At 54.9% G+C, this 23,559-nt stretch overlaps 4 protein-coding genes across 4 annotated transcripts; all 4 read left to right on the top strand.

Annotated features, from left to right (window-relative positions):
* Positions 1–2,304: 2,304 nt before the first annotated feature.
* On the top strand, positions 2,305–5,786 carry SPBR_01248 (serine/threonine protein kinase Kin1; the record flags this gene model as incomplete). The annotated part of the gene is made up of 3 exons (XM_040759559.1): positions 2,305–2,898; positions 2,995–3,625; positions 3,700–5,786. The coding sequence occupies 3 exons, from the start codon at positions 2,305–2,307 to the stop codon at positions 5,784–5,786; spliced, it is 3,312 nt and encodes a 1,103-aa protein (XP_040619246.1).
* A 1,892-nt stretch (positions 5,787–7,678) lies between these two features.
* On the top strand, positions 7,679–9,057 carry SPBR_01717 (CCR4-NOT transcription complex subunit 9; the record flags this gene model as incomplete). The annotated part of the gene is made up of 3 exons (XM_040760027.1): positions 7,679–8,186; positions 8,267–8,422; positions 8,501–9,057. 3 exons carry the CDS (start codon positions 7,679–7,681, stop codon positions 9,055–9,057), a joined length of 1,221 nt encoding a protein of 406 aa, XP_040619245.1.
* Positions 9,058–12,700: 3,643 nt separating this feature from the next.
* SPBR_01297 (Sodium/hydrogen exchanger family protein) lies at positions 12,701–15,633 on the top strand (the record flags this gene model as incomplete). Its single annotated transcript, XM_040759608.1, has 3 exons — positions 12,701–13,111; positions 13,187–14,041; positions 14,152–15,633. The coding sequence occupies 3 exons, from the start codon at positions 12,701–12,703 to the stop codon at positions 15,631–15,633; spliced, it is 2,748 nt and encodes a 915-aa protein (XP_040619244.1).
* A 2,810-nt stretch (positions 15,634–18,443) lies between these two features.
* Positions 18,444–20,435, top strand: SPBR_01471 (uncharacterized protein; the record flags this gene model as incomplete). The annotated part of the gene is made up of 1 exon (XM_040759781.1): positions 18,444–20,435. The coding sequence occupies one exon, from the start codon at positions 18,444–18,446 to the stop codon at positions 20,433–20,435; it is 1,992 nt and encodes a 663-aa protein (XP_040619243.1).
* Positions 20,436–23,559: the final 3,124 nt, after the last annotated feature.

Here is a 23,559-nt window from a genome sequence, read left to right as displayed (position 1 = left end):
AACCGATCTTGCGGGGAGCTCGAGCCTGGGGCCTGGAGCGCACTGAAACCTTTGGGCTTGGATGCCGGAATGTCTGTGCTTGGCTTGACAGATTCGAAGCACGGGCGTGCCCGAAAGGACCTGGCCCAAGGAGGACAGAGATACGACGTCGTTTTTCGAAGAGGGCTTCAAGTCGGCATCGGTGTCCATGTGAATTGTGGACAGACGACCGTTGACGCGTCCGACAAAGTCTTTTGCGTACGACGCCGCTTCTCTCGTATTGCGTGGGCTGCCTTTTTTAGCCTCATGGTCTTGTGCCTGGATACACCCTGAAACACAGAACAGGGTGCGTTTGCTCTTCCTATGCTTCTGAAAGATAACGCCTGTTAACTGCGGCTAATGTTGCTGATGTCGGAATTCTTTGGCTCCTCGGCGCCGGCCACCGAAGAAAAAAGATAAATCAACAGTGCCTTGCTTTCTTCTGTTCGATACAAAAAGTGCAGCACATGCCGACGAAAGTTGCCATCTCATGACTTTGTTGACGGACGCTTGTACTTTGTAGAAAGTTGTTTGCTGATCGCTTCCCACTCCGTACCATGCATTCCCCTCACGAAGCTATACATCGTAGTCATGAACTTGGAGCTGGGGCCAAGTCGCCCAATCCTGTAAGGCCAACTCTCAACCAAACATTGGACCTGCCACTCTGCACCTATCCGCGCAATTGTCGTCGTGCATACTTGTGTAGCCAACTGCAAGGAACGCCACCGACGATTGGCCCGGTCCTGCTCTGCTGCGCAGTTTTGTTGGCGTCGTCTCTTGCCGTCAGGTTTTTTGACCGTCTGCCCAGCTCGCCTTCGTCGCAGCCTGTCTTCTGCACGGAGCTGAGATGGAGCGCTGGTTGCCAACAGTGACTCTTCATCCTTGTGGCTGCTTTGTGTATTAAGTGCGCTGCAGCCTGCTCGGCCGGCTCCTTCGTCCAAAGTTCGCTCGTACATCGTACACAGACGAGACGCGGGCGTGTCAACCTCCCGAGACGAGACAATCAGTCTGAGACCCAGCCGCTTGACGTCTACAGTGTGTGTGGCTGCTGTCGTTGTTTTTGACTTTTGACGCTTTGCGACAGTGCCCAGCGAGCTCCTTCCGCGCGGTGCTGACGCACATTCCAGCTGTTCGTTCGCTACCACGAGCCAGAGTCCCCAATTTATCCGCTGCTTAGCTCCTTCCGCATGTGCAGCTCCTTGTGACTAGGCGGTCTTACCCACTGCGATTCCGCCGGATCCAACAACAGCGGCCAGTCCAGGCCCCACTACAGCGTTCGTTTGCTGGACGACACGGAGATACTGGGCAGATTCTGGTTTAGCCCAGGCACTGCTTTTCCTTGATCATCGCTCCCCCAAGGGCGTCTCCATTTTCACTCCACAACGCTCCTGCACGCCCCCCCAGTTTCTGTCGCCGCCTGCTAATTTGCTTCCTTCTGGGCTCTTTGCTTGTTTTCGCGGTGGGCATCGCTCCTCGCAGGCGAACACGGTCGCGCCTTCTTCTTTCCAGTTATCGTGTGCGTTCTTATTTGCTTCTCCCTACTCCGAACATCTTCACAGGAAACAGCGACTGGCAAGTGCGACCTCGCATCTGCAACTGCGGCTGGCCAGGTCCCCACTCCTACTGTTTCCAGTTCCCAGTCCATTTATTCCTTCCATTCTTCACCCGCCTCTCTGCGTCGGTCCTTCCTCCACCCCCCTGAACCCATACTCCCTATCAATCTCTCAGCTTTGGGCAGCCATCTCATCCAAGTCCTACCCATCCTCAACCTTCAAAAGTACGCCCCATCAACGACGGGCAAACAACACGAGGCAAAACAGGTCGACCCGAAAGCCAAATCGCCTTTTCCGAGCAAGACCCGCCCACAGGACGCCTGCAACAAGGGCAATAGTTCGCAAGAACCACCTACGCAGGGGTGCAGAGCCCGTCGGCTGCCGCAGCCCCCAGCACGACCTTTTGTCTTTCGGCCACTGCACCAGCTGTATTTACGGAGTAGCATTGCCAATCTTACAGCTCAGAAGCCTCGCACCTGGCTCTTTGCACCCTGACACCCTGCACCGCTCCACGGCGTTCGTCTGGGTTTCTCTCACAGCTAATTCGTACCAAACTTCCATCTCACGCCGCACCATCCCAACGTCCCCTTTTCTCTTATTTTCTCTTATCATTCTCCGTCACCGCCTGCGACGTGCTTTCTTCGACTGCCCCCTTCCCCTCCCCTCTCCTCCGCCGCCCTCCCTCTCCTCATTCTGACTGCCTCCTATCGCGAGTACACATAACGGGCGCATCATGTCAACAAGCGTGGCACCTGGCGGTGGTGCCGAGGCTCCTCTGTCGTCGCCTCGGGGCAAGTCATACAGCAACTCCGTGTCGCGATCCCAGTCCACCCGCTCCCGGCCACCGTCTCGTGATGTCCCCACCCGTGCGGCCTCGCAGCATCATCATTCCTCTTCCCGCCAATACTCGTCTGGCAACGGCAAGGGCTATGAACCAGGCGACGACCAATACCACAGACGCAGCTCTAGCCGTGATGCCTCGGGCCAACAGGCGCCACCGGCGCCCTCTTCTACCGCCCCCCCACAAGACTCCTCGTCACGGCCGCATCGGCACAGCAGCCACCGCTCTTCTTCTCGACACGATCCTTCCTCTCGCCCATCCGCCGACTCGAACCAGACAGCAGCTGCAGCCGCAGCGGCTGGTGCACAGCCCCAGAACAACGGGCACCAGGACCGGAGCGCCGACTCACGTGCGGCCGCGTCAAGGCCGACTAAATCGCGCACGACGATTCCCACGACATCGGGCAAGTGGATTCTTGGCAAGGTGATTGGTGCTGGCAGCATGGGCAAGGTGCGCCTGGCAACCAAGGAGGATGGCAATGAGCAGGTACGATCCAATCTTTTGCCCCGGTGCTGCTGTCGTTGTTGTGCATACCCCACCTGATATACTCTTGACTGACTACTGTTCTCTGCTCGTGTGTAGGTTGCTTGTAAGATCATCCCACGAGGCTCGACAGACGACAACCACGCCACCCGCGCCGACAAGGAGCGTGCCGACCAGTCCAAAGAAATCCGGACCGCCAGAGAAGCGGCCATTGTCACGCTCCTGAACCACCCCTACATCTGCGGCTTGCGTGATGTCGTCCGCACCAACCACCACTGGTACATGCTGTTCGAGTATGTCAACGGGGGCCAGATGCTGGACTACATCATCTCCCACGGCAAGCTGAAGGAGAAGCCAGCGCGCAAGTTCAGCCGGCAGATCGCCAGCGCCCTCGACTACTGCCACCGCAACTCCATCGTGCACCGTGATCTCAAGATCGAAAACATTCTCATCAGCAAGACGGGCGACATCAAGATTATCGATTTTGGTCTCAGCAACCTCTTCGCACCACGCGGCCACCTCCGCACCTTTTGTGGCAGTCTCTACTTTGCTGCGCCCGAGCTCCTGCAGGCAAGAGCCTATACGGGTCCCGAGGTCGACATATGGAGTTTTGGTATTGTTCTCTACGTCCTCGTCTGCGGCAAGGTGCCGTTTGACGACCAGAGCATCCCCGCCCTGCATACGAAGATCAAGAAGGGGCTGGTCGACTACCCCAACTGGCTGTCCACTGGTATGTTTCTCTTTTCTTTCGACACTTGTTTTGGTCTGTCGTTCAGTTTTGTCTAACAAGTGACCACCCTGTAGAATGCAAGCATCTATTGTCTCGCATGCTCGTCACCGACCCTCGCCAACGTGCGACGATGCAGGAAGTCTTGAACCACCCGTGGATGCTTAAGGGGTACAGCGGGCCGCCGGAAAACTACCTTCCACGTCGCAGCCCCATCACTCTGCCGCTCGAGCAGGACGTCATCAACGCCATGACCGGCTTCAACTTTGGTTCGCCAGAAGCCATCAAGGCCCAGCTCACCCAAGTGATTGAGTCCGAGGAGTACCAGCGTAGCGTTCGTCTGCTCCAAAAGGAGAAGGAGCAGGCCCACCCTCCCAAGGACGCCGAACGCAAGCGCGGCTTTATCGATTTCTACAAGCGCCGCAACTCGACGAACAGCCGAGACACCCTCACCACGCCCAGCACCGAAGGCCTTCCCGTGGGTAACGACCCGTTGAATGCCTTCAGCCCCCTCGTGTCTGTGTACTACTTGGTCCGCGAGAAGCACCAACGCGACCGTTTAGACCATGTCATGCCGACGCCATCGAAGGAGAAGACAAGCGCTGCTCAGTTGCCCGATATCGCTCCGCCGCAGGCTGCCCATACCAACGCGGCAGCGTATGAGATGCCGGGCGAGCGGGCAACCGGTGGCCGGACGCGCCCTCGTTCCCGTACCCATGGCGAGGACGACCAAGTCGATCCTACTAGAGGAAAATCCTCGTCCGCTGCCACCGGTGCCGCCGGTGCTGCCGTCGGCGCCGCTACTGCCGGTGTCCTTCTGTCACCGTCCGCGAACCAGGAACAGCACGATCTGCCCAAGAAGGAGAGCACGGCCGCTGGCATTCTGCGGCGTTTCAGCACACGGCGCCGCCCCAAGGAGCCCGAGCGGCTCGACAAGGACCGCTCACATCCGCCCGTCGTCCAGGTGCACTCGCCCCCTGATCAGGCCTTCCAAAACAAGAGCCAGAGCCAGAGCCAGAGCCAGAGCCAGAGCCAGTCGCAGCATGTCCCCGTCCCGCCAAGAAAGAGCTTTAGTATTCGCCGCAGCCGCCGGGACGAAGAGGACTCGCCTGTTTCCCGTTTGCGATCGGGTAGCAGTCAGCCGGGCCAACAGCACAGGGACCTCCTCAGTCCGCCACTCTCAGCGGGCGACCCAAGTACAGGCTACAAGAAGGGACTCGGACGGTCGACCAGCGTCAGCTCCGCTGAATTCAGCCGTCGTCGCCAGCCGATCGGTGGCTCTGCCAGCAGAATTGCCAAGGAGCCGCCCGCAACGAGCGGTTCTGACCACTCCACCATCAACGACCGGCTGCCGAGCGGCGGCGAGGCGCAGACAGCCAATGCCAGCATGCACGGACGTTCCATCTCTCTGCGGACAAAGCCGCTCAGCCACGCTCGTAGGGAGAGCATCCAGGCTCGGCGCCAGCGTCGCGAAGAGGAGCGCGGTCGGGAGGCAAACGTGCCTGAGGAGACAGATGCCGAGCTCGGTGAACACAGCGGCGTTTCCAACGAGCGGTTGGCCGACTTTGACCTCGACAAGCCTGTCTACCTCAAGGGTCTCTTCAGCGTCTCGACCACCTCTTCGAAGCCGGTTCGCGAGATCCGTGCAGACATTAAGAGGGTGCTCAAGCAGCTGGGTGTGGAGTATGTTGAGATCAAGGGTGGTTTCAACTGCCGCCACTCGCCGAGTATCGATCTGAACAAGGTGGCCGATGCACCCACGAGCCCCCAGCCCGCCATGCCTGGCCACCGTCGCCGCTTCAGCTTTGGTGGCCTCCGGGCCGGCGACCAGAGCCGCGACGACAATGTGAGAGACAACGTCGAGAGAGGGCCCACGACGCCGCGGACCCCGGCAGGTCGCAACGCCGACTATTCCAACTCGGATGTCTCTGTGGATAGCGATCCCCGGCTGGCACAAGAGTCGACCAACCGCGTGATGCCGGCGGGCGAGACGACGACCCACGTCCGCAGTGACATGGGCGGTAACCTGGTCCTGGAGTTTGAAATCTTCATAGTCAAGGTCCCCGTCTTTACCCTTCATGGCGTTCAGTTCAAGCGCCTTAGCGGCAACACCTGGCAGTACAAGAATATGGCTGACCACATTCTCCGCGAGCTGAAGCTGTAGAAGGCCTATGTCGCCCTAGTTCACTTCCTCGCCCCTCCGACTGCCGCCCTTATGAATCGTTCGCTTCTCGTCATATATATATATATATTCTATTCCAAACCACTGGATGTGTTGCACAAGGCCCTTCATGTAATGTATTCTTTTTGTCTTTGATTTGGACGGCACCTGGCAAGCTTTTTTCTGTTCCTTGCTTTTTAGCACCTCATTCTACTTCTCCAGCGATCATACAAGCTTCCTCTTTAATTATTTTTCTTTTTCTCTTTTACCTTCTTCTTTTTGAAAATAAGTCTTCGTTTCTTTACTTGACAGGCAGCAAAATGGGCTCATGGTTTGGGCAGCAAAAACAGAGCATTGGCATACATGGGAATTGGCAGAGAGCAAATACACCCAGTGCACTTTTTATAAAAGACGAACTTTCCTGGTGGGTATGGCTTGGTAAATAGCAGCCTTTTTTCTGTCTCCTCTGCACTTTTCATCCTTTCCCAATGTTTACTTCTTGCGTCACTTTTACATGTCGTACTTCCACCATTTACATGTTGAACGTCGTTCTGCCTAATTGTTTTTATGGCTCGTTTTCTACTTAACTCTCTCATGACTACATATACATCTATGTACTCAAAACATGTCCCTACATGAATAAAAGAAACCCCGCACGTGGAAAAGAGAGCCGTGACCAGTGAAGATGCCGAAAGGACCCCAATGGCCCTTGACTCTGCATCACAATTCCGATCGTGACGCTGGTCGGAGTAGTCACGTGATAAATGCCTAAACCGGATCAATCGATTCTGCCCCGTGCGCGATAAAGTACACCTGAAGTGTACTGACACCAAATAAGTACATCGCCAGGGAGCCCCTGCAGTTTTTCCGATCGCATGTCCCTCAGCGCAGCGTCCCGCGGCAGAGATTTGGCCAGGCTAGGCGGGTGATAGCGTCCTTTCGAATCCCTTCCAAGCAACGCCAGTGGCTCTTTTCTCGAACGCTCGTTGGCTCTTTCCTCTGCAACGGAACAGTGACTGCACCTGCCCCGTTGTGTCTCTCACTTTTCGCTGTGCCGAAACAAAAAGCTCACACGACGAAAGAGAGCAAACATCCTTCTCTGGCACACAATTGCAACACCACCACCACCGCGACCGCCATTCACAACCTCCCACCTCCCACTCCCAAACCTGGGATCTCGCTTTGCGTCGCCCTTCTATCCTTTCGTCGCACAGTACCTATTTTGATTGCATTTCTTCTGCATCGGCAACTGCCCCGTCCGCCAGTCCTGTGCTCGACGGCACCCGTCATCTTTTCCCGCATTGCTGTTCTGCCCCGGGTTTTCTGATTCGTCACCAAAGCATTTCGACTCACTCGTCCCTGCGCACCCTGTCTTTGTCACACAGCCACGATCGGATCGCGCTGCCCAACCCATTCCGAACCCAAGCGGCCCCGTGCATCCGTTTTATTTGCTTCTTTCTTCCCGCGCCATCCCTGGGGGACCAGCAAATCACCTTCGACCAACTCCCTTTTCGACGTCTCCCTTTTCCCGAGACCCGACGCGACCTCCATTGTCTTGACGACAAGACGAGCTGGACACCATTGTCTAGCCACGGACGAGAGTCTCGACCGAGACGTGAACGACGGATAGAAGGCGCGCTCAGCTGCTTTCCATCAGCCTACCGTTGAGATTCCACCGACAAACCTTCCGACGACATCGGATTCGTCAGCAGCGTCCCGAGCACCTGCCCGAGCTTGGACTAACCATTTCAGCTTCTCATTGGAGACGGGCTGCCGACGCACATAGCTTGCCGATTGCAAGCTTTCTTTTTTCTTCTCATACATCCTATACCCCCGGCTGGACGAAGAGAGAGCACTCTCCTTCGCGCCCGCCCCCCTTCAAACTGTTGCAAACGATGATGCCGAACGCGCACCTCTACGGAGGTCATCACCAGCAATACACGCCTCAGGACTCGGCGTGGATGCACCCGCATCACCAGCAGCAAGCAGCCGTCGCCGCCGCCCAGCAGCAGCAGCAGCAGCAGCAGCAGCAACAGCAGGCGCAGCAACAGCAGGCGCAGCACCAGCACCAGCACCAACAGCAGCAAGCACACCAACAGCAGCAACAACACCAGCAACACCAGCAGCAGCAGTACAGCCACATTGCCAACCGGCAACACGGCGCGGCGGGCGCGCTGGGCGGTGTGGGCGTCAATGCCGGTGTCGGTGCTGGTGCCGTGGCCCCTGGCGTCGGCCATGGCGGTCCCGACGGCGCGCTCGACGGCGTGTCGGAGGACAACCGCCGCACGATGAGCTACATTGCCGACTTGCTGAACGAGAACACGCGGGAGGCGGCCCTGCTGGAGCTCAGCAAAAAGCGCGAACAGGTGCCGGAGCTGGCCCTTATATTGTGGCATTCATTTGGTGAGTCGACGAAAATGTCGAGCACCGCGCACACGGCAGCACCCCTTGGTTGGTCATACTAACAACTCACCCTGCACTAGGCGTCATGACCTCGTTGATTCAGGAGATCATTTCGGTGTACTCGCTTCTTAATCCGTCGCAGCTCACCGCGGCTGCATCGAACCGTGTCTGCAACGCGCTGGCGCTCCTCCAGTGCGTGGCCTCGCACAACGACACGCGCACGCTGTTCCTGAGCGGTAAGCCGATCTCTAAACACCCCCCCAATGCCGTCTCTGACGGAAGGGCCGAGTGCTAATGTTCCCCTTGTCACGTAGCGCATATCCCCCTCTTCCTCTACCCGTTCCTCAACACGACGTCCAAGTCGCGGCCGTTCGAATACCTTCGCTTGACAAGTCTTGGCGTCATCGGAGCGTTGGTTAAGAATGACTCCTCCGAGGTGATCAATTTCTTGTTGACGACCGAGATCATCCCTCTGTGTCTCCGCATCATGGAGACCGGCTCGGAGCTTAGCAAGACGGTGGCCATCTTCATCGTCCAAAAGATCCTTCTCGACGACAACGGCCTCAACTACATCTGCGCCACCTACGAGCGCTTCTACGCCGTCGGCACCGTCCTCAGCAACATGGTTGGACAGCTGGTCGAGCAGCAGACGGCCCGCCTTCTCAAGCATGTCGTGCGCTGCTTCCTGCGCCTGTCCGACAACGCCCGCGCCCGCGAGGCCCTACGCCAGTGCCTCCCCGAACCGCTACGTGACGCGACCTTCTCGTCCGTCCTTCGCGACGACGCGGCCACTAAGCGCTGCCTAGCTCAGCTGCTGATCAACCTGTCCGATAACATTGTTGATGCGGGATCCGGCCACCCTTCCATCTAGAGTGCGATCTTTTTTTTGTCTTGTTTACATAAAAAAAGGTCTCTGCAACCCCCCTGCGTGCCGGCCGTCAAAGCAGCTGAAAACTGAACAACCGACGTTTGACTCTCCCGGGCCAAGCGGCAAGAGGCCGCCTTGGATTCTCGACTTCCCACGCGAAGGCTTTAGATGACGACCGAACATAAGAACGGTCAAGATGTTGTACGAAAACAAAAGTGACGAAGTGCATTGAAGGATGGTTCCCTGCCCCGGGACATTCTAGCCTGCTCTTCACATATACCCTTTTCTGTTTCTTTATTACACATACCCACGGCTTTATACATTGTTTTTCGGGCTCCATCCCCGACATCGTCATGAGACAACAGTTCGCGCTTTCCCCATTTTTTGCTTCTTGCACATACGTCTCATGCCTTGCTTTACCCATTTTTTTGTCTGTGGTCTTCTGGAGACTACGGGAAACATGAGGTACAAAAGAATCAGCTGCTTCCTATACACAATCCCCCAATGGCGTTTTGAGTTTGTATTCCTCAGGGATTTTTTTTTCTGGCATTTTTCCCGTGACGTTGTCGTTTCTTAAGAGAAAAAAATGGATCGGGGTGTTTACTGGACGCATTTCGGTGTTGCTTTGTTCTCAACCGCGACTCTTATCTCTTTTTTTATTTCCTTTTCACATATTAAACTGGCCTGCGATCTGGTGGCGGTACAGCTTTCTCCCCTGCGTCTCTCCCATACGGGTCTTCTGCCATGCCAGCAACCGTTCAACACAACGATATCCGTTCTACACGAAAAGGCAGGTGAAGAAAACGGCTACACTGGTCGCTCAGCTGGCGATTTCTTATTTCTTATTTCTTCTTTTCCTTTTTTTTTTTACTTTTCGGCGCGTTGTTTCTGTCTGGGGCGTTGGCTCTGGCGTTGGTCCTTTGTTTTTCTTTGTTTCATTTTTTTTAATTTTCATCAGACGGGACCGTGACGAAGGACGATGCACGAGAATGATCCAGCGGGAGACAAATCATCGGATAATGGTTACGGTCCTGTTTCGAGCTTATGGGCAGTTTAGACGGGAGCTTCACGCGGCTTGAGGACTGTCCGTATGGGGACAAATAGCAGGCATGGTCGTTTGGAGAGCACCTCTCGTCCGTCGAGTTTGTCTATTGCCGCCCCTAATACCGTGTCACCCTCATGGTCTCAACGGAACTCTCGTCCATTATTAGCATCACCAAAGCAGGGTATGCCTACGCATGTAAGATATCAAAATAGTGTAAAAATGGGGGACTAGAGTGGAGAAATCGCGGGCAACATAGAAACGCAAGGGCAACAGAGGAGGGCAGAAACGGGAAAAGAAAGCGGTGGAAGAGAATGGAGGAAGGCAAAACCAAGGTATCTCCTGAAGGGCCTGCAAATTCCCTATATTCTGTTCTTTTCTGCCGCTCGAGGTTCGAGTGGCCTTGTATATATAAACTAATATTTCCATTAAAACGCTTGAAGTGTAACGAAAATACAACTAAATGATATCCTGCGAAGTAGATTATTTTGTAGAGTAGTTTTATAGCTTCCTGCTCCAATTTTTGATAAGGAATACCACAAGATCACCTATCCAGGTCAGAGTTCATTCCTCAAATTGGACCTACACTACTACCACTTCCGACAGGCGTTGGCAGCCTCCAAAGCCAGTTCGTTGCAACCCGTAGAGAGTGTTGTGATTCCAACAGACCCGACGACCAAGTACTGACGGTGTGTGTAGTACAAGTTACGTCGTAACGTTTGCAAAGGGGAAAACGTCCCATGTAATGCGCTTCTGCTCGCCCGTTTTAAACGGTACTTCCCACCCCTTTTCGCTTTTTTTCTATTTCACAGCTCCCTTCTCTGAGTATGTACTTCGTCTCCATGCGCTTCTCCAAATGTTTGTCACCTGCCAAACGGTCGGCATGACCCTCCTTGGCTCCTCGATTCTTGCCCTCTCTTTGCATACCGCTACTTGGACCGCCGTATGTACGTCCAGGCCTTAACGAATGCAGGCGTCCAATATTGTCAATTGTAACAAGCGAAGCAGGTTTTCGTGGAAGCGGGTTTTTGCATCCTTTTCTTCCTCCATCTCCTCCCCTCCCCTGCTACTTTAGCTTTTGTCACCTCTCTTTTCCGTTCCCCAAGGATGACGAGCTCGCCTGCTAGCCTATCGTGGAAGCCAAGCATGCAGGACGGGTTAGACGATACAGCGCCCCGACTCGGGGCTGCAGGGAGCCAATGCACGGGCGCTGGAGTGGTAGAACAAGTCGTGCCCTGGGAGAACTTTGATAAGGGTCCAGTAAGACGTGACACTGGGGACGAGAAGAATGTAGCCAGTGGCTCTTTCCGAGTCTAGAACGCATCTTGGCGAGACGATAATACATATGTACTAAGGAGTAATTACGTCGCACGCCGTATGTAGTGACACAATCTAGGGCCTAAAACAGTGTCCACAACTACGACGTGCTCTCTTGCAAACCACGGTAGATGCGTGACACATGGCCACGGACGACCCTGAAGATCGAAAATCATCTGGGGCATGGCTGCATAAGCTTCACGTGCAAGGTCGAGGCAGGCGAAATAAGAAAGTACGTCTCCCCGCCAAACTGTCAATGCCTGCCGCATCGTACCGGGTTGCACTTTCCTGCGGGCACTAGCGCTTAGATACAAATGGAAAAGGAAAGTAGGAGAGGGGTGCAATACCATGCTACAAGAAGGTGCGATGGAAGGGAACAGGTGATTCGGAAGGAAAGAGACAACTACCAGTGCGGCAAGAGCAAAGGACGAAGACGGGATCACAGAAGGAGCGAGTATCGGAAACAGGCGCCACTGGGGAGAAGGGAAAGAAATGCGTCAGCCCAACAGACAGGAAAGTCATGTTCCAGCGCCACATGCTATCAATGGTCGTGGTGCAACTGGTCCTATCTCTTGTCCAGCTATCCCAAATTGTCAATTGTCGCAGCTGGCTGTGCTAAGGATAGAGAAACAAAGACGAAGCTAAAAGCCACGCCCGACTGACATGTTGGCTCCTGCTGTTCTCGACGAGAATAGAGTTCTTTCCGTTTTCAAGCGAGAATCAATCTCCCATGTTGCCTTCCCCTATTTTTCTCTCTGCTTCCCTTCGTATCTCTTCCATCACGACCTACAACGCTCTTTTTTTCCTGGTTTGTTTCTTGTTATCGACGGTTGTTTCGACCACCCCTTCCCCAAAGCTTTCCCCGCCAGGATACGACCTTGGCGACCAAGCTCTCAGGATTGGCACGGATCGACTGCGCATGCGCCAATTCAAACCACCACCACCACGCCGTCTGCCGACGCTTCTGGCTGGACCCTTTCTAGCCGGGGATCTCTGACGAGCTCTCCTGCTCCTGCTCTTCTTTTCTTATATACGACGTATATATGTCGTACTTTTCTCTTTCGTCTCTCATATTTCTCTCTAGTCTCACTTCTTCGTCTTGGCTGTTCTTGGACCTTCGTTGACTCGCTGCTCTTGTGAGAGTCGACCGTCGCCGTGGACAAACGTCGACCAACAAGGAGCACATACCACACGAGTGTCTGCCACACACACCCGCCGTTGACCATACGCACGGCCGGCCGGACTCTCGTCTTTCTGCTTTTTCGAAAGGACTCTCGTCTGGTAGCCATGGCGGCCACTACGGAGACCGTCACGACGACACTTTTGTCGACCGTGGTGTCGACTGTGTCTTCGGCTACTTCGACCTCGTCACCTACATCCACTCTCCGTGCGTCACCACAGGCCGGCGTCCTCGACGGCGCAAATCCCATCGTCTACAATGCTGCCAATCCCATCATCTTGTTTATCGTCCAGGCGACCATTATCGTCGTCTTCTGCCGCCTGCTGGCCTACCCTCTGCGCCTCATCGGCCAGCCGCGCGTCATCGCAGAGGTCATCGGAGGCATCCTGCTTGGTCCCTCCGTCCTGAGCCGCATCCCCGGCTTCCAGAGCAACATTTTCCCCACCATCAGCATGCCCGTCCTCAACAATGTCGCAAACCTTGGTCTCATCCTGTTCCTCTTTTTGACCGGTCTTGAGGTACCTCATATTTCTCCTTGATTCTTTTCTCGCGTACAAAACCACACACACTAGACTCACACACCCATAAAATAGGTCGATGTTCGTCTGTTCAAGCGCAATTGGCGCGTTGCCGTCAGTGTCTCCATCGCTAGCATGGCCCTACCTTTCGGCCTGGGCTACGCTATTGCCTACGGCATGTACCACCAGTTCGCCAACGAGCCCGGTACCTTGCCCATCAGCTTTGGTGTCTTCGGCCTCTTTGTCGGCACCGCGCTCGCCATTACCGCCTTTCCGGTTCTCTGCCGCATTCTCACCGAGCTGAACCTGCTGGGCAACATTGTCGGTGTCACAACCCTGGCGGCCGGTGTCGGGAATGACGTCGTTGGCTGGATCCTGCTAGCACTGTGTGTCGCCCTAGTCAACAACAGCAGCGGTCTGACAGCCCTGTGGGCTCTGCTCGTTGTGTTCGGCTGGATCTTGTGTCTCGTCTTTGCCATTCGCCCCGCTTTCGTCTGGCTGCTCCGCCGCAACGGCAGCTTGCAGAACGGCCCGTCCGAGTCCATGGTCTGTGTTACCATCCTGCTTGTGCTCGGCTCTGCCTGGTTTACCGGCATTATTGGTGTCCATCCCATCTTTGGTGGCTTCCTCGTCGGCATTATATGCCCCCACGATGGCGGCTTTGCCATCAAACTGACCGAGAAGCTCGAGGACTTCATCTCGGCATTTTTCCTCCCGCTCTACTTTGCCCTCTCCGGTCTCAGCACCAACCTCGGCCTTCTGAACGACGGTATCACCTGGGCCTATGTCGTCGGCGTCGTTGCCGTCGCCTTCTTCGGCAAGATCATCGGTGGTACTCTCTCGGCCCGCCTCACCAATATGTTCTGGCGCGAGAGTCTCAGTATCGGTGTCCTCATGAGTTGCAAGGGTCTCGTTGAGCTGATTGTCCTGGTACGTAACACCCGTCTCCCCAACTCCTTACTATCGGGTGCTGCTGTTAAGTGACAAGTGCTAACAAGCCCATTTAGAACATTGGTTACCAGGCGCACATTTTGTCCCAGCGGACGTTCACCATCTTCGTTGTCATGGCCGTCATCACAACTGTTGCGACAACACCCTTGACGAAGCTCCTGTACCCGCTGTGGTACCAGCAGAAGGTCGAGAAGTTCCGACGTGGCGAGATTGACTGGGACGGCAACCCGATTGGATCAGAGAGTTCCAGCCAGGACGCGTCCGTCGACAAGCTCAACGAGACTCAGGTCCGCCGCCTTCTTGTCTACCTCCGCCTCGACAGCCTTCCCAGCCTGTTCACCTTCATTTCCCTCTTGGGAGACTCCAATATGCCTTCCAACGATGCCATTGTTGCCAAAAAGGACGAAGAGCCGCAGCCGCAGCCGCAGCCACAGGTCGAGTCTCCCCCGCGTCGTCATCTCCAGGTGCACGGCATTCGCATTCTCGAGCTCACCGACCGTACATCGTCCGTCATGAAGGTGTCTGAGGTGGACGAGCTTGCCCGGCGCGATCCCGTCGTCAATACCTTCCGCACGTTCTCACAACTCCACGATGTGGCCGTCTCTGGACAGGTGGCTGTTGTTCCGGCTGCTTCGTTCCCCGAGACACTGGCCACCGAGGCTACCGAGACATCCTCCGACTTCGTTCTGATTCCGTGGGGTGACAAGGTCATCGACGACCCGTCTACTGTAGTCACCGCGACGTCCAGTGCCGACCGCTTCAACGACCGCTCCCACCTGGACTTTGTTCATGCCACGCTGGAAAAGGCGGTCTGCAACACGGGTGTTTTCATTGACAACGGATTCGGTGGCGCCGCTTCCTCATCCGCGCACACTGGCGACCGGCCCCTGCTCTCACGTACAATCTCGGTTATGTCCCTGCACAGCCAGCGGAACTCTGCCGTCCTCCCGGTCGCCAACAAGAGCCACTGTGTCTTCCTTCCCTTCTTTGGGGGCGCCGACGACCGTGTCGCTCTGCGCTTTGTCCTCCAGCTGGCCAAGAACAAAAACATCACGGCCACCATTGCCCATGTCACATGGAATAGCAGCGACGCCGCCACTGCCGATATCAGCGTCCCTGGGCAAGCCCACGGCGGCTACTACGCCGAAGACCCCACCCAGGCCGCGATCAGGAGCAAGGAAGCCGCCCTTGAGGACGAGCCATCGGCACAGGACCTGGGCCTGTTGGCCACCCTGCAGTCATCGCTGCCTGCCGACCTGGCTGAGCGTGTCTCGTTTGTCGACATTCACGCACACGGCAAGAGCAGCAGTGTGCTGGACAATGTCGTGGAGCATGCGTCTAAGACTGTGGGCCAGGCGCCCAGGAACGCAGGCGACCTGATCGTCGTCGGTCGCCGGCACAGCCGCTTACACGACAGCCGCGCGAACCGCTCGGTTGGCGAGTCATCGTCGTCGTCCTCGGGCTACGAACTGTCCAAGACGGTTGGTGTAGCAGGTGCGCACGTGATCAATGCCAAGCCCAAGGCGAGCGTTCTTGTCGTGCAGGCGGCAAACCGCGACGCCAAAGCATAGACGGCATGTTGTGTCTCTGCTTCTTGAGTTATAATCTAGCTATTGTTTTCGTTCACACTGATTTTTTTGGGTATTTCTTTTTCGGTGGCACCTTTGGTTTTTATTTTTTTTTTTTTTTTTTTTTTTTTTTTTTTTTTTTTTTTTTTTTATTGATTATGATATACAGACAGCGGTTTTTGGATAATGATATTTTTCGGGAACATGCCGTGATACGCTTTACAGTTCTGAGTCATCTTCCTTTGTGATAGTGCTGTTTTTTTTGCTTTGTGCCCGACAAAAGTTGTATTACACGTACTTCGTATAATCTTTGTATTCATTGAAGTGCATTGCTGTTATATTCCGTGGAATTTCTTTAGTTATTTCTGAGCACCTTTACGCTAAAAAAATGATAAAATAATACGGTGATGAAAAATGAAGAAAGAAAGAAACCCTTGATGAAAAAATTATATGACTGACAACAATTACAAATTATTAATTGCCCTTTTAAAGAGACAGTAAGGCAAGATATGGACTTTTCTTTTGTATTTGCTTTCTGAGCTGTTGTCAATGTTCAACTACTAGAACCCACGTGTACCAACGAAATATACAGCCATGTAATAAGTCGTAAACACTGCATTGTTTCTCCTTCTGTCTAAGATAGGACAACATGGTTAATCCCATCAAAGGTCTGTTTCTTCACCTTTTCTTCGTTCTGGAGAAGTTGCCTGCTGTCACCATGTCAAAAGTGATACTTCTGTACAATGTGCCACTGTTTTCACTTAGCTGGCGGAGGAGGGACATCAATGATGATAGGTCGGTTCTCCGTAGTAAGCAAAGCATTGAATATTGAAATGGGACATTAGCAAGGACAGGTCGGTTAGGGTGGTATTCTCTGCTCAATCGAATGGAATGGCGTAAATTCCGTCACATCATAGGTCTGTGCACTGGGTGCTGTGAGTGTGGTGCGTGACCTTGGCCTTGAATATCTGCCTGCTTCCCCGCCTGTCTTTGCCTGTCACTGTGGTGGAAGAAGTATGTTAAATTACGCCGGTACAAATGCGTGCCTGCCGGCATGAATGTCAAGTGCAAAAGACTCAATGGAGATAAAGGCCATGTCGATCTTTCTTTGACGTTTTTTTGGTCCATTGCATTGTTCAATGTTATTAAAGCACATCGGTGTTTGGTTCACCATTTTTGGCCCCCACTGCGACCGGAAACGAAGGGAAACAAATACAATCACCTCACGTATGTTGAAGGGCCATGCACTTTCCATGGCCCAACCAGAAGACTGGAGAGTAGGTGACTGTGACTGTGATCGAATCTTTCACAGGTGCAATGCGATGCCGATCATAGTCAACAGCGCTTCGTATGGCGATCTCCTGTAGAGGGCCGGCAGTCGCCACGATGATGGTAACAGTACACTTTCGAGATTTGCTCGCTTGCACAATGCTGCATCTGCAAGGAGTTATGATCACGGCATTCACAAACGTGATGGTGGGGAGACGAATTTGGGACAAAGTGCATGAATGAAAGGAAACAGAGAGAGAGAGAGACAGCACGAGGCGCCCAGTCCCCTGCTCAAAGAAAGCTTGTCCCATACCACGCACATTGCAGGGAGCAGTCTGGACTTGGGCCTGGCGGCCCTTTGGATAGTTATTTTTAGGAAGTGGGCAGTCGTGTGTCGAACTTCCCCCAACCTCTCAGCCAACGACGCTCGATAATCACTTCAAAGCCACACATCCTCTGTATGTGAGGAACATAAGACACCCCCAACAAGATCAGATCTTGAGAATCCGCATTCAAATTACCATCCGAGGCGAAACAGTGCAAAATTGACAGGGACGATAAAACCAAGGAAGCAAAGTTGGACGCAAAAAAGAGAAATATGAGCCTGCAGCCAATGCATCCCAGAGGGAACAGGGCACACGGCACACAATGTGAAATGGCGGGGAGAGGAGCCCAGGTCGACACAGACATAAAGTGGAGCCTAAGGGACCTAAGTGGGGCCCACCACTACGGTATAGCCAATCATTTCACACGCACACCAATTGCCATCAAAAGAGGAAAGAGCGCCCCGAAGGCCGGCGCTTAGCACCCCGGGCGGATTGGCTCGTGGGCGGCCCGGCACCGTCCAGGGTCTACAGCCAATGGGGCGCCCTGCTGGGATGAGGGTCGACGTCCAGGCCAGTGCCAGCCCACGCTCAGCACCACCTCCAGCCGCCCTCTTCATCACAACGAGTGACGGAGCGAGAGGGGACAGCAGGAAGAAGAGCGGGTCAACAAGTGTGATTGTCGTTGCTCTTGGAAGCGAGTGGCCAGCAAACAAAGGCGAGGGACACGGCCGGTTCCTCGACCTTGCGCAGCATTGAGATGTGTCGGTCCATCGGTGGGCCTTGCCCCAAACGACTTCGAGTATCACCAGCCGCTGAGGACGGTATATACGACGTGCGTCCCGCGGTGCCCATCGGGGTTTCTGTGATACGCATTTCTCCTTTTTGATCCCTTTTGGACCTTTGGCTGTTTCCCACCACTCCACATCCCCATTCTCCTTTTCCTTCTCTCCTCTTTCTTGTCCCTCCCCTTGTTCAGCCCCCTCGCAAAGTGTCCCTTGTGCTGCATCATGCGTCTCATCATTTGAGTCTCCTTGGGGATTCGGCGATCTTCACCGTGGACACAAGCAGAAACAGACCCAGAAAAGACAAAACATAAACAACATCGAGACGGAGACGTTTCGTCCCTCCATTTTGTTACTATCTTACCATCCTTATAACATCCCACCCGCCCTTCCTCTCTCCTTCTCCCCTTTCCTCTTTCCTCTCTTTCCCTCCAACATGCGAACGAGTCGACATCACCAGGCATCCACTCTTTTCTTCTTCGCTTCGCCCTTGACTTGTTCGTTCGCCGTCGTCTCGGCCTCTGTCATCCAGCGCGACGTGGACGTCGCCGCTTTTGCTTCATCACACCGCACCCGCGACGGCCTGCCCGCCCCGCTGTCCGACACCGCCTACCTTCCCGCGCAGATCGGCGGCATCGTTGGCTCGTACGCCTTTTGCCTCGTGGTCGTCGCCGTCGCCCTCTTGCTGCTGTCCAAGCGCCGCCGCGAACACCTGCAGTCCGGCGAAGAGTTTGACGACCTCCAGCCCTCGCAGGCGTTTGCTTTCGAATTCCATCCCGAGACCCTGCAGCTGCAAGACAGCGTCGTGCCGTTTGCCGTGAAGACGCCGGGATTTTTCAACGGCAACGACAGCAACAGCAACGGGGGCGCCTTTGATCCCAGCGGCTACGCGGCGTCCCACTTCGACCACTCCGTCAGCCCGACCGAGACCCACGGCGGCACCGTTGTGTCGTCCCTGCACGCCAAGAGCAATCTGTACCTGTCGGCGTCGTACGCGTCGTCGTTTCGCGTGCCCGGCGTCGATCCGTCGGTAGACCAGGAGATTGTGACGGCCGACCGCGAGATGGCGCAATCACAGCTGGAGCAGATGTACAAGTACGTGATGGAGCAGGAAGAGGCCAAGGCGAACGGCGTGGTCCTGCACCACCCACCGGCGTCGCTGGGCCCGCAGTCGGGGAGCAACAGCACGCGCAGCTCGCCGATTGTGGCCAACCCGGGCGCCAATGTGGGCTTCAACAACCCGAGCCCCGCAACGTCGCTGCCGCCACAGAGCCACTACTACCCCATCCACCGCAAGGACGAGTCGACCAGCTCGACCTCGACACTGCTCCGAAAGGTCAAGTCGAAGCCGGCCAACCTCGTGCTGACGGGCGACGGCGAGAGGCCCGAACGCTCAGAACGGACATCGCGCGCGTCGTCGATCCTGTCGGCGCTCAAGTCGCCGCGCGGCAAGAAGAAGATGCAAGGGGTGAGCATCTCGTCGCCCATCATGACGCCCATGTCGGGGACCTTCCCACGGTTTGCGGCCCCCAACGGCGCTGCCCCGGGCGGCTACGGGTACGGCAACGGCGGCGGCTACGTCGAGGCGGAAGAGATGAACCCCATCTCGCCGCGGCACTATGCCCCGGCCGCTCCGCCGCCTGTCCCGACGCAGCAGCCGACGCAGCAGCCGACGCCCGAGACGTCGCCGCTGAGCACGCTGAGCATTGACGAGCGGATCGGTGCCTCGATGGGCGCGGGCCCTGGCTCCGCGTCCCCGAACAAACCGATGCCGCCCCGGAACCTCTCTCTGGTCACGGCCACCACGTCGGCCCACGCACACGAGCCGCTGTCGGCCGTGTCACCGTCGGGCGGCGTCTCGGCCGTCTCTGGTGTCTCCAGCGTCTCCAACACGTCGGTGGACTCGTCAGCACCTCTCGTTGGCCTGCCCACGTCGCCCAAGCCGGGCGTCAACCGGTTCCCGTCGCTGGCGTCTCTGCCGGCCTCGCCGCGGGCCACCAAGACGACCTTTTCCGGCCTGAACCAGCCCATGTCGCCGACCGGCGTCGTCTTCGCCTCGGCCTCTCCCTCGTCGTCCTCCGCGGTCTCCGGCCTCGGCCGCAGCAACGCCCCCTCCGCCGTGCGCACCGGCGGCGGCCTCCCCCTCCGTGCCTACGAACCCGCCATCACGTCGCCCTCGTTTGCCACGCACAACCAAACCAAGCAGACCGTCTTTGAGCGCGCCCAGCCCCTGTCGCCCGGGTTTGGTACGGGCTCACAGACGCCGTGGACGGGCGCCCCGGTGCCCTACACGCCGTACCAGCCGTTCTCGCCCGTGATTCCGATGACGCCGAGTCTGGTGACCAAGGCGGACCGGAAGCGGATGCGGCGGCTGGAGCCCAAGACGCCGACAATGGAGATGGTGCAGAGCACCGAGGACATATGGTAGACCACTGTCGAGGCGATGCTGCGTTGTGTTTTGAGCTTATGCCGATGGTGTCTTGTTTTTGTTTCCGGCCTTGGATCTCTTCTGGCCATTTCTGGTCTTTGACCATGGCCATTCGGCCTGTCTTTAGTTTTTTGTGATTTTATCGTTTTTACTTTCTTTGTTACCTACCTAGTTTTTGAGACCCTTGTTCATATGTTCATTTGATGATTAGAATACCGACCACTCTTTCTTTTTGTTACCGTTTGATGTCTCTCCGTTATTCCATCATTGATCTTTCGCCATGCGAAAGACGATACAACCTGCTTTGAATTTGAATTGAGTTTACTATTTGATATTTGAGTTTGATGAAGCTGGTCCTGGACGTAGGACTGTTTTGGCAAATTCGGCTGATATTGAACATGCTTTTCTTTTTTTTTTTTTTTTTTTTTTTTTTTTTTTTTTTTTCTATATGATCGCATGTCACGAACGCCGCAAATGCAATTGTTCCGCCTGGCGCATGGACCACCAAATCGCAGTCTTCCCTTCTCAGTCGCGACCCCGTCTGTTTCGGATGCGTTTGAAACGCGGCAACGATTTCCATGACGCGGCACAAATTGGACATACGGAGTACTCCGTAGAGTATGAGAATTTGTCTACGCCATACAATTATCCAAGTCGTATACATTGTACCACTCGTGGTCTGCACGCCAAAGGTCACCACAACAATGTATTGCACTGTATTTCGTCAGGGAACGGTTTTGTCGTTTATCTGAGCTGTCATCTTAATGTCGGCGTGGGACTATGTTCTTCTTTTTCTTCTCCTCCTTCTTGTCTTTTTCTTTTCTTTTTTTCTCCTTGTTTCCCAGGCTCGGCCTGTCGGCCTTGTCGTCCTCGCCGCCTCTTGGCGCGACAATGGCCAACCAGCAACAACAGCCAACCTCTCTTCAAATCTTGGTTTAGGCATTTGTCGGTCACTACTCGAAAGGACGACTAACATCACTGCACAACGTCAAAGCCTCCAAAGTCGCCACCAAAACAGGCCAATGTGGCGTTCTCTCTAGTCCCTGTTTTCGTCGTCTTGTTCCCTCCCCATCCTGCCTGTCTCTCCTTTGTTCTCAGTCTCCCGCTTTCTTATCTTGATCTTGCTCGCCGTTGTCGAAGCCGAGACGGCGTCTTGGGGACCGCGAACGGGCGTAGTTTTTCTCTTTTTCTCTTTTTCTCGCGCATGCGCTCTTTTTTCTTCTTTACTTTTTCGTGTCTGCCCCAGTCTCGTATGTTTTTATTGTCTTGTCCTTACGTCCATGCCTTCTGTATTATTATTATTTCAATTTTTAATAGACATAATCTTGCTCTTTGTCCTTGGCAAACCCTTTCGACAGTGCGGTCCTCGTATTTCAAGTTGAAGTACTCGTGCAATGGGCAAAAAGCAAGGTTTAGTGCCAAAAAAGTACGGTGTGGATAGATTTAACCGTGCCGATCAGCTTAACAGTGGATCCCTGCCGAAGTTTCTGGACCATGAGCGAATTCTTAACGGCAATTACCGTTGATGTGAAGTGCACAACTGAATGCATGTGCTATATCGATATCCAGCGAGCCAGCGTGTGTGTTATTTGTTTTGAGCTTCACCGTTACCAATTTTCTTTCACTGGCGGCGTGGCGATGAGGCAAAAGGTTACGTACCGGACGGGCACCTTCCCAATCTGCCCGTCTGCGCGTTCCTGCCTCGTTGCTTCCGTTCCAGGCGCCGTTTCACGTGCTGGCTGCAGCGCACCTAATCCACCAAGTACGTTTTGCAACTCTTCGCTTCGCTTGTCCTGTAACGGCCACTTGTTGTCAACGGACGCACGTGTTTGGGTCCATGTTGTATTGCGACATGTGGTTCGTCTGCAAGATTGCTGGGCAGCTTCATACAGTGTGAATACATCCCGTTTCTGTACTTACCAATTTCTGCGGTAGGTGTCTGTTCCTTGTTTCCATTCGTTCCTTCCCTGTCTCGCTTGGAAAAGACAGGACTTGACTAGCAAGTGCAACTGCTGTCGCTCGGGAATGTGCAACAACGACCGTCAGTGCGGTGAAATGGGAAGGAGCACATTTGAAGTGTGTGAGAGAACTCATCGACAACTCTTGAGAACTCTTGAGAACAACACTTGAAGATACGACAACACGACGCCGTCGCACGCCCTGCACCCCTGTATTTCTACATGCTGCGGATGCGCACATGGCATGTTTATGTTGTGGATCCAAGTCCTTGCGCTCTGGGAATGCCACTCCTCGAATGTGTCGCATCCCTTCCCGCCTGTCTCCTCTCCCATCGTAGGTTCCTCGCCGTAGATACCTTTATTTCCTACATACGGCGCCTGTAATTACCGACTTGCTTCAGCGGCGCCCTGAGTTGTATGTGTGCGCAGCCGTGCGAAAGCACCGTGTGGATACTCTATACACTGTCTTTTCTTTTGCCCCTCCCGATGCTTTGTGCCATAATTCTCTCTCATTATCTCTGTACTAGGCTTTTAGTGGACTTCTAGGCGTCATTAGTACTCCGTGCGCTAGGTCGTTACAGTGCTTGCGGGCCCTGTCGCTGTGCATGAGCGGACCCTGGGCGAGCAGCGATCACCTAAATGCCCAAATGCCATCATGCCCTCATACCTCGACGCTACTGAACGGCGTATGGAACGATTCCCCGAAACGATGGCCTGATCCAGCCTATCACTAGGCGCCTTCCCTCCCCTCGACCAAGTCCCGACGCCCGCACATTTTCTCTCGATGCGCTGCAACCGTTCCTTCCTTCCTGCCCAAAACCTCTCGTCACCTTCCCCGTCGTACGACTTTTGTTCTTCCATCGCCGTCCGTTCCCGTCGATTGTTTCTCTCCCTGCCCCTTTCTCCCTCACATCCTTTTTCGATATCCTCTTTGCCCGGCCCGCCTCGCTATCTTACTCGACGAGATAGGCTTGCGGCCGCCAGATTGCGACGAAGCCTAAGCCTACGGAACGATCGAAATCGGAGGTACGATCGAGGCACGAACGAACTGGAAACCAGACCCCCAAAGGTACCCAACGAACTCGAAGCAACCGAAGACCCTCCGTGACGGCCCAAGACAATCCCAAAGAGCCCAGGACGACACCCCAAGACGACAGACAACACGC

Source organism: Sporothrix brasiliensis (assembly GCF_000820605.1).
Source record: "Sporothrix brasiliensis 5110 chromosome Unknown Cont18, whole genome shotgun sequence".
Lineage (NCBI taxonomy): Eukaryota > Fungi > Ascomycota > Sordariomycetes > Ophiostomatales > Ophiostomataceae > Sporothrix > Sporothrix brasiliensis.
Note: the sequence above shows the minus strand (reverse complement) of the source record. Positions and strands in the feature narration are given on the sequence as shown.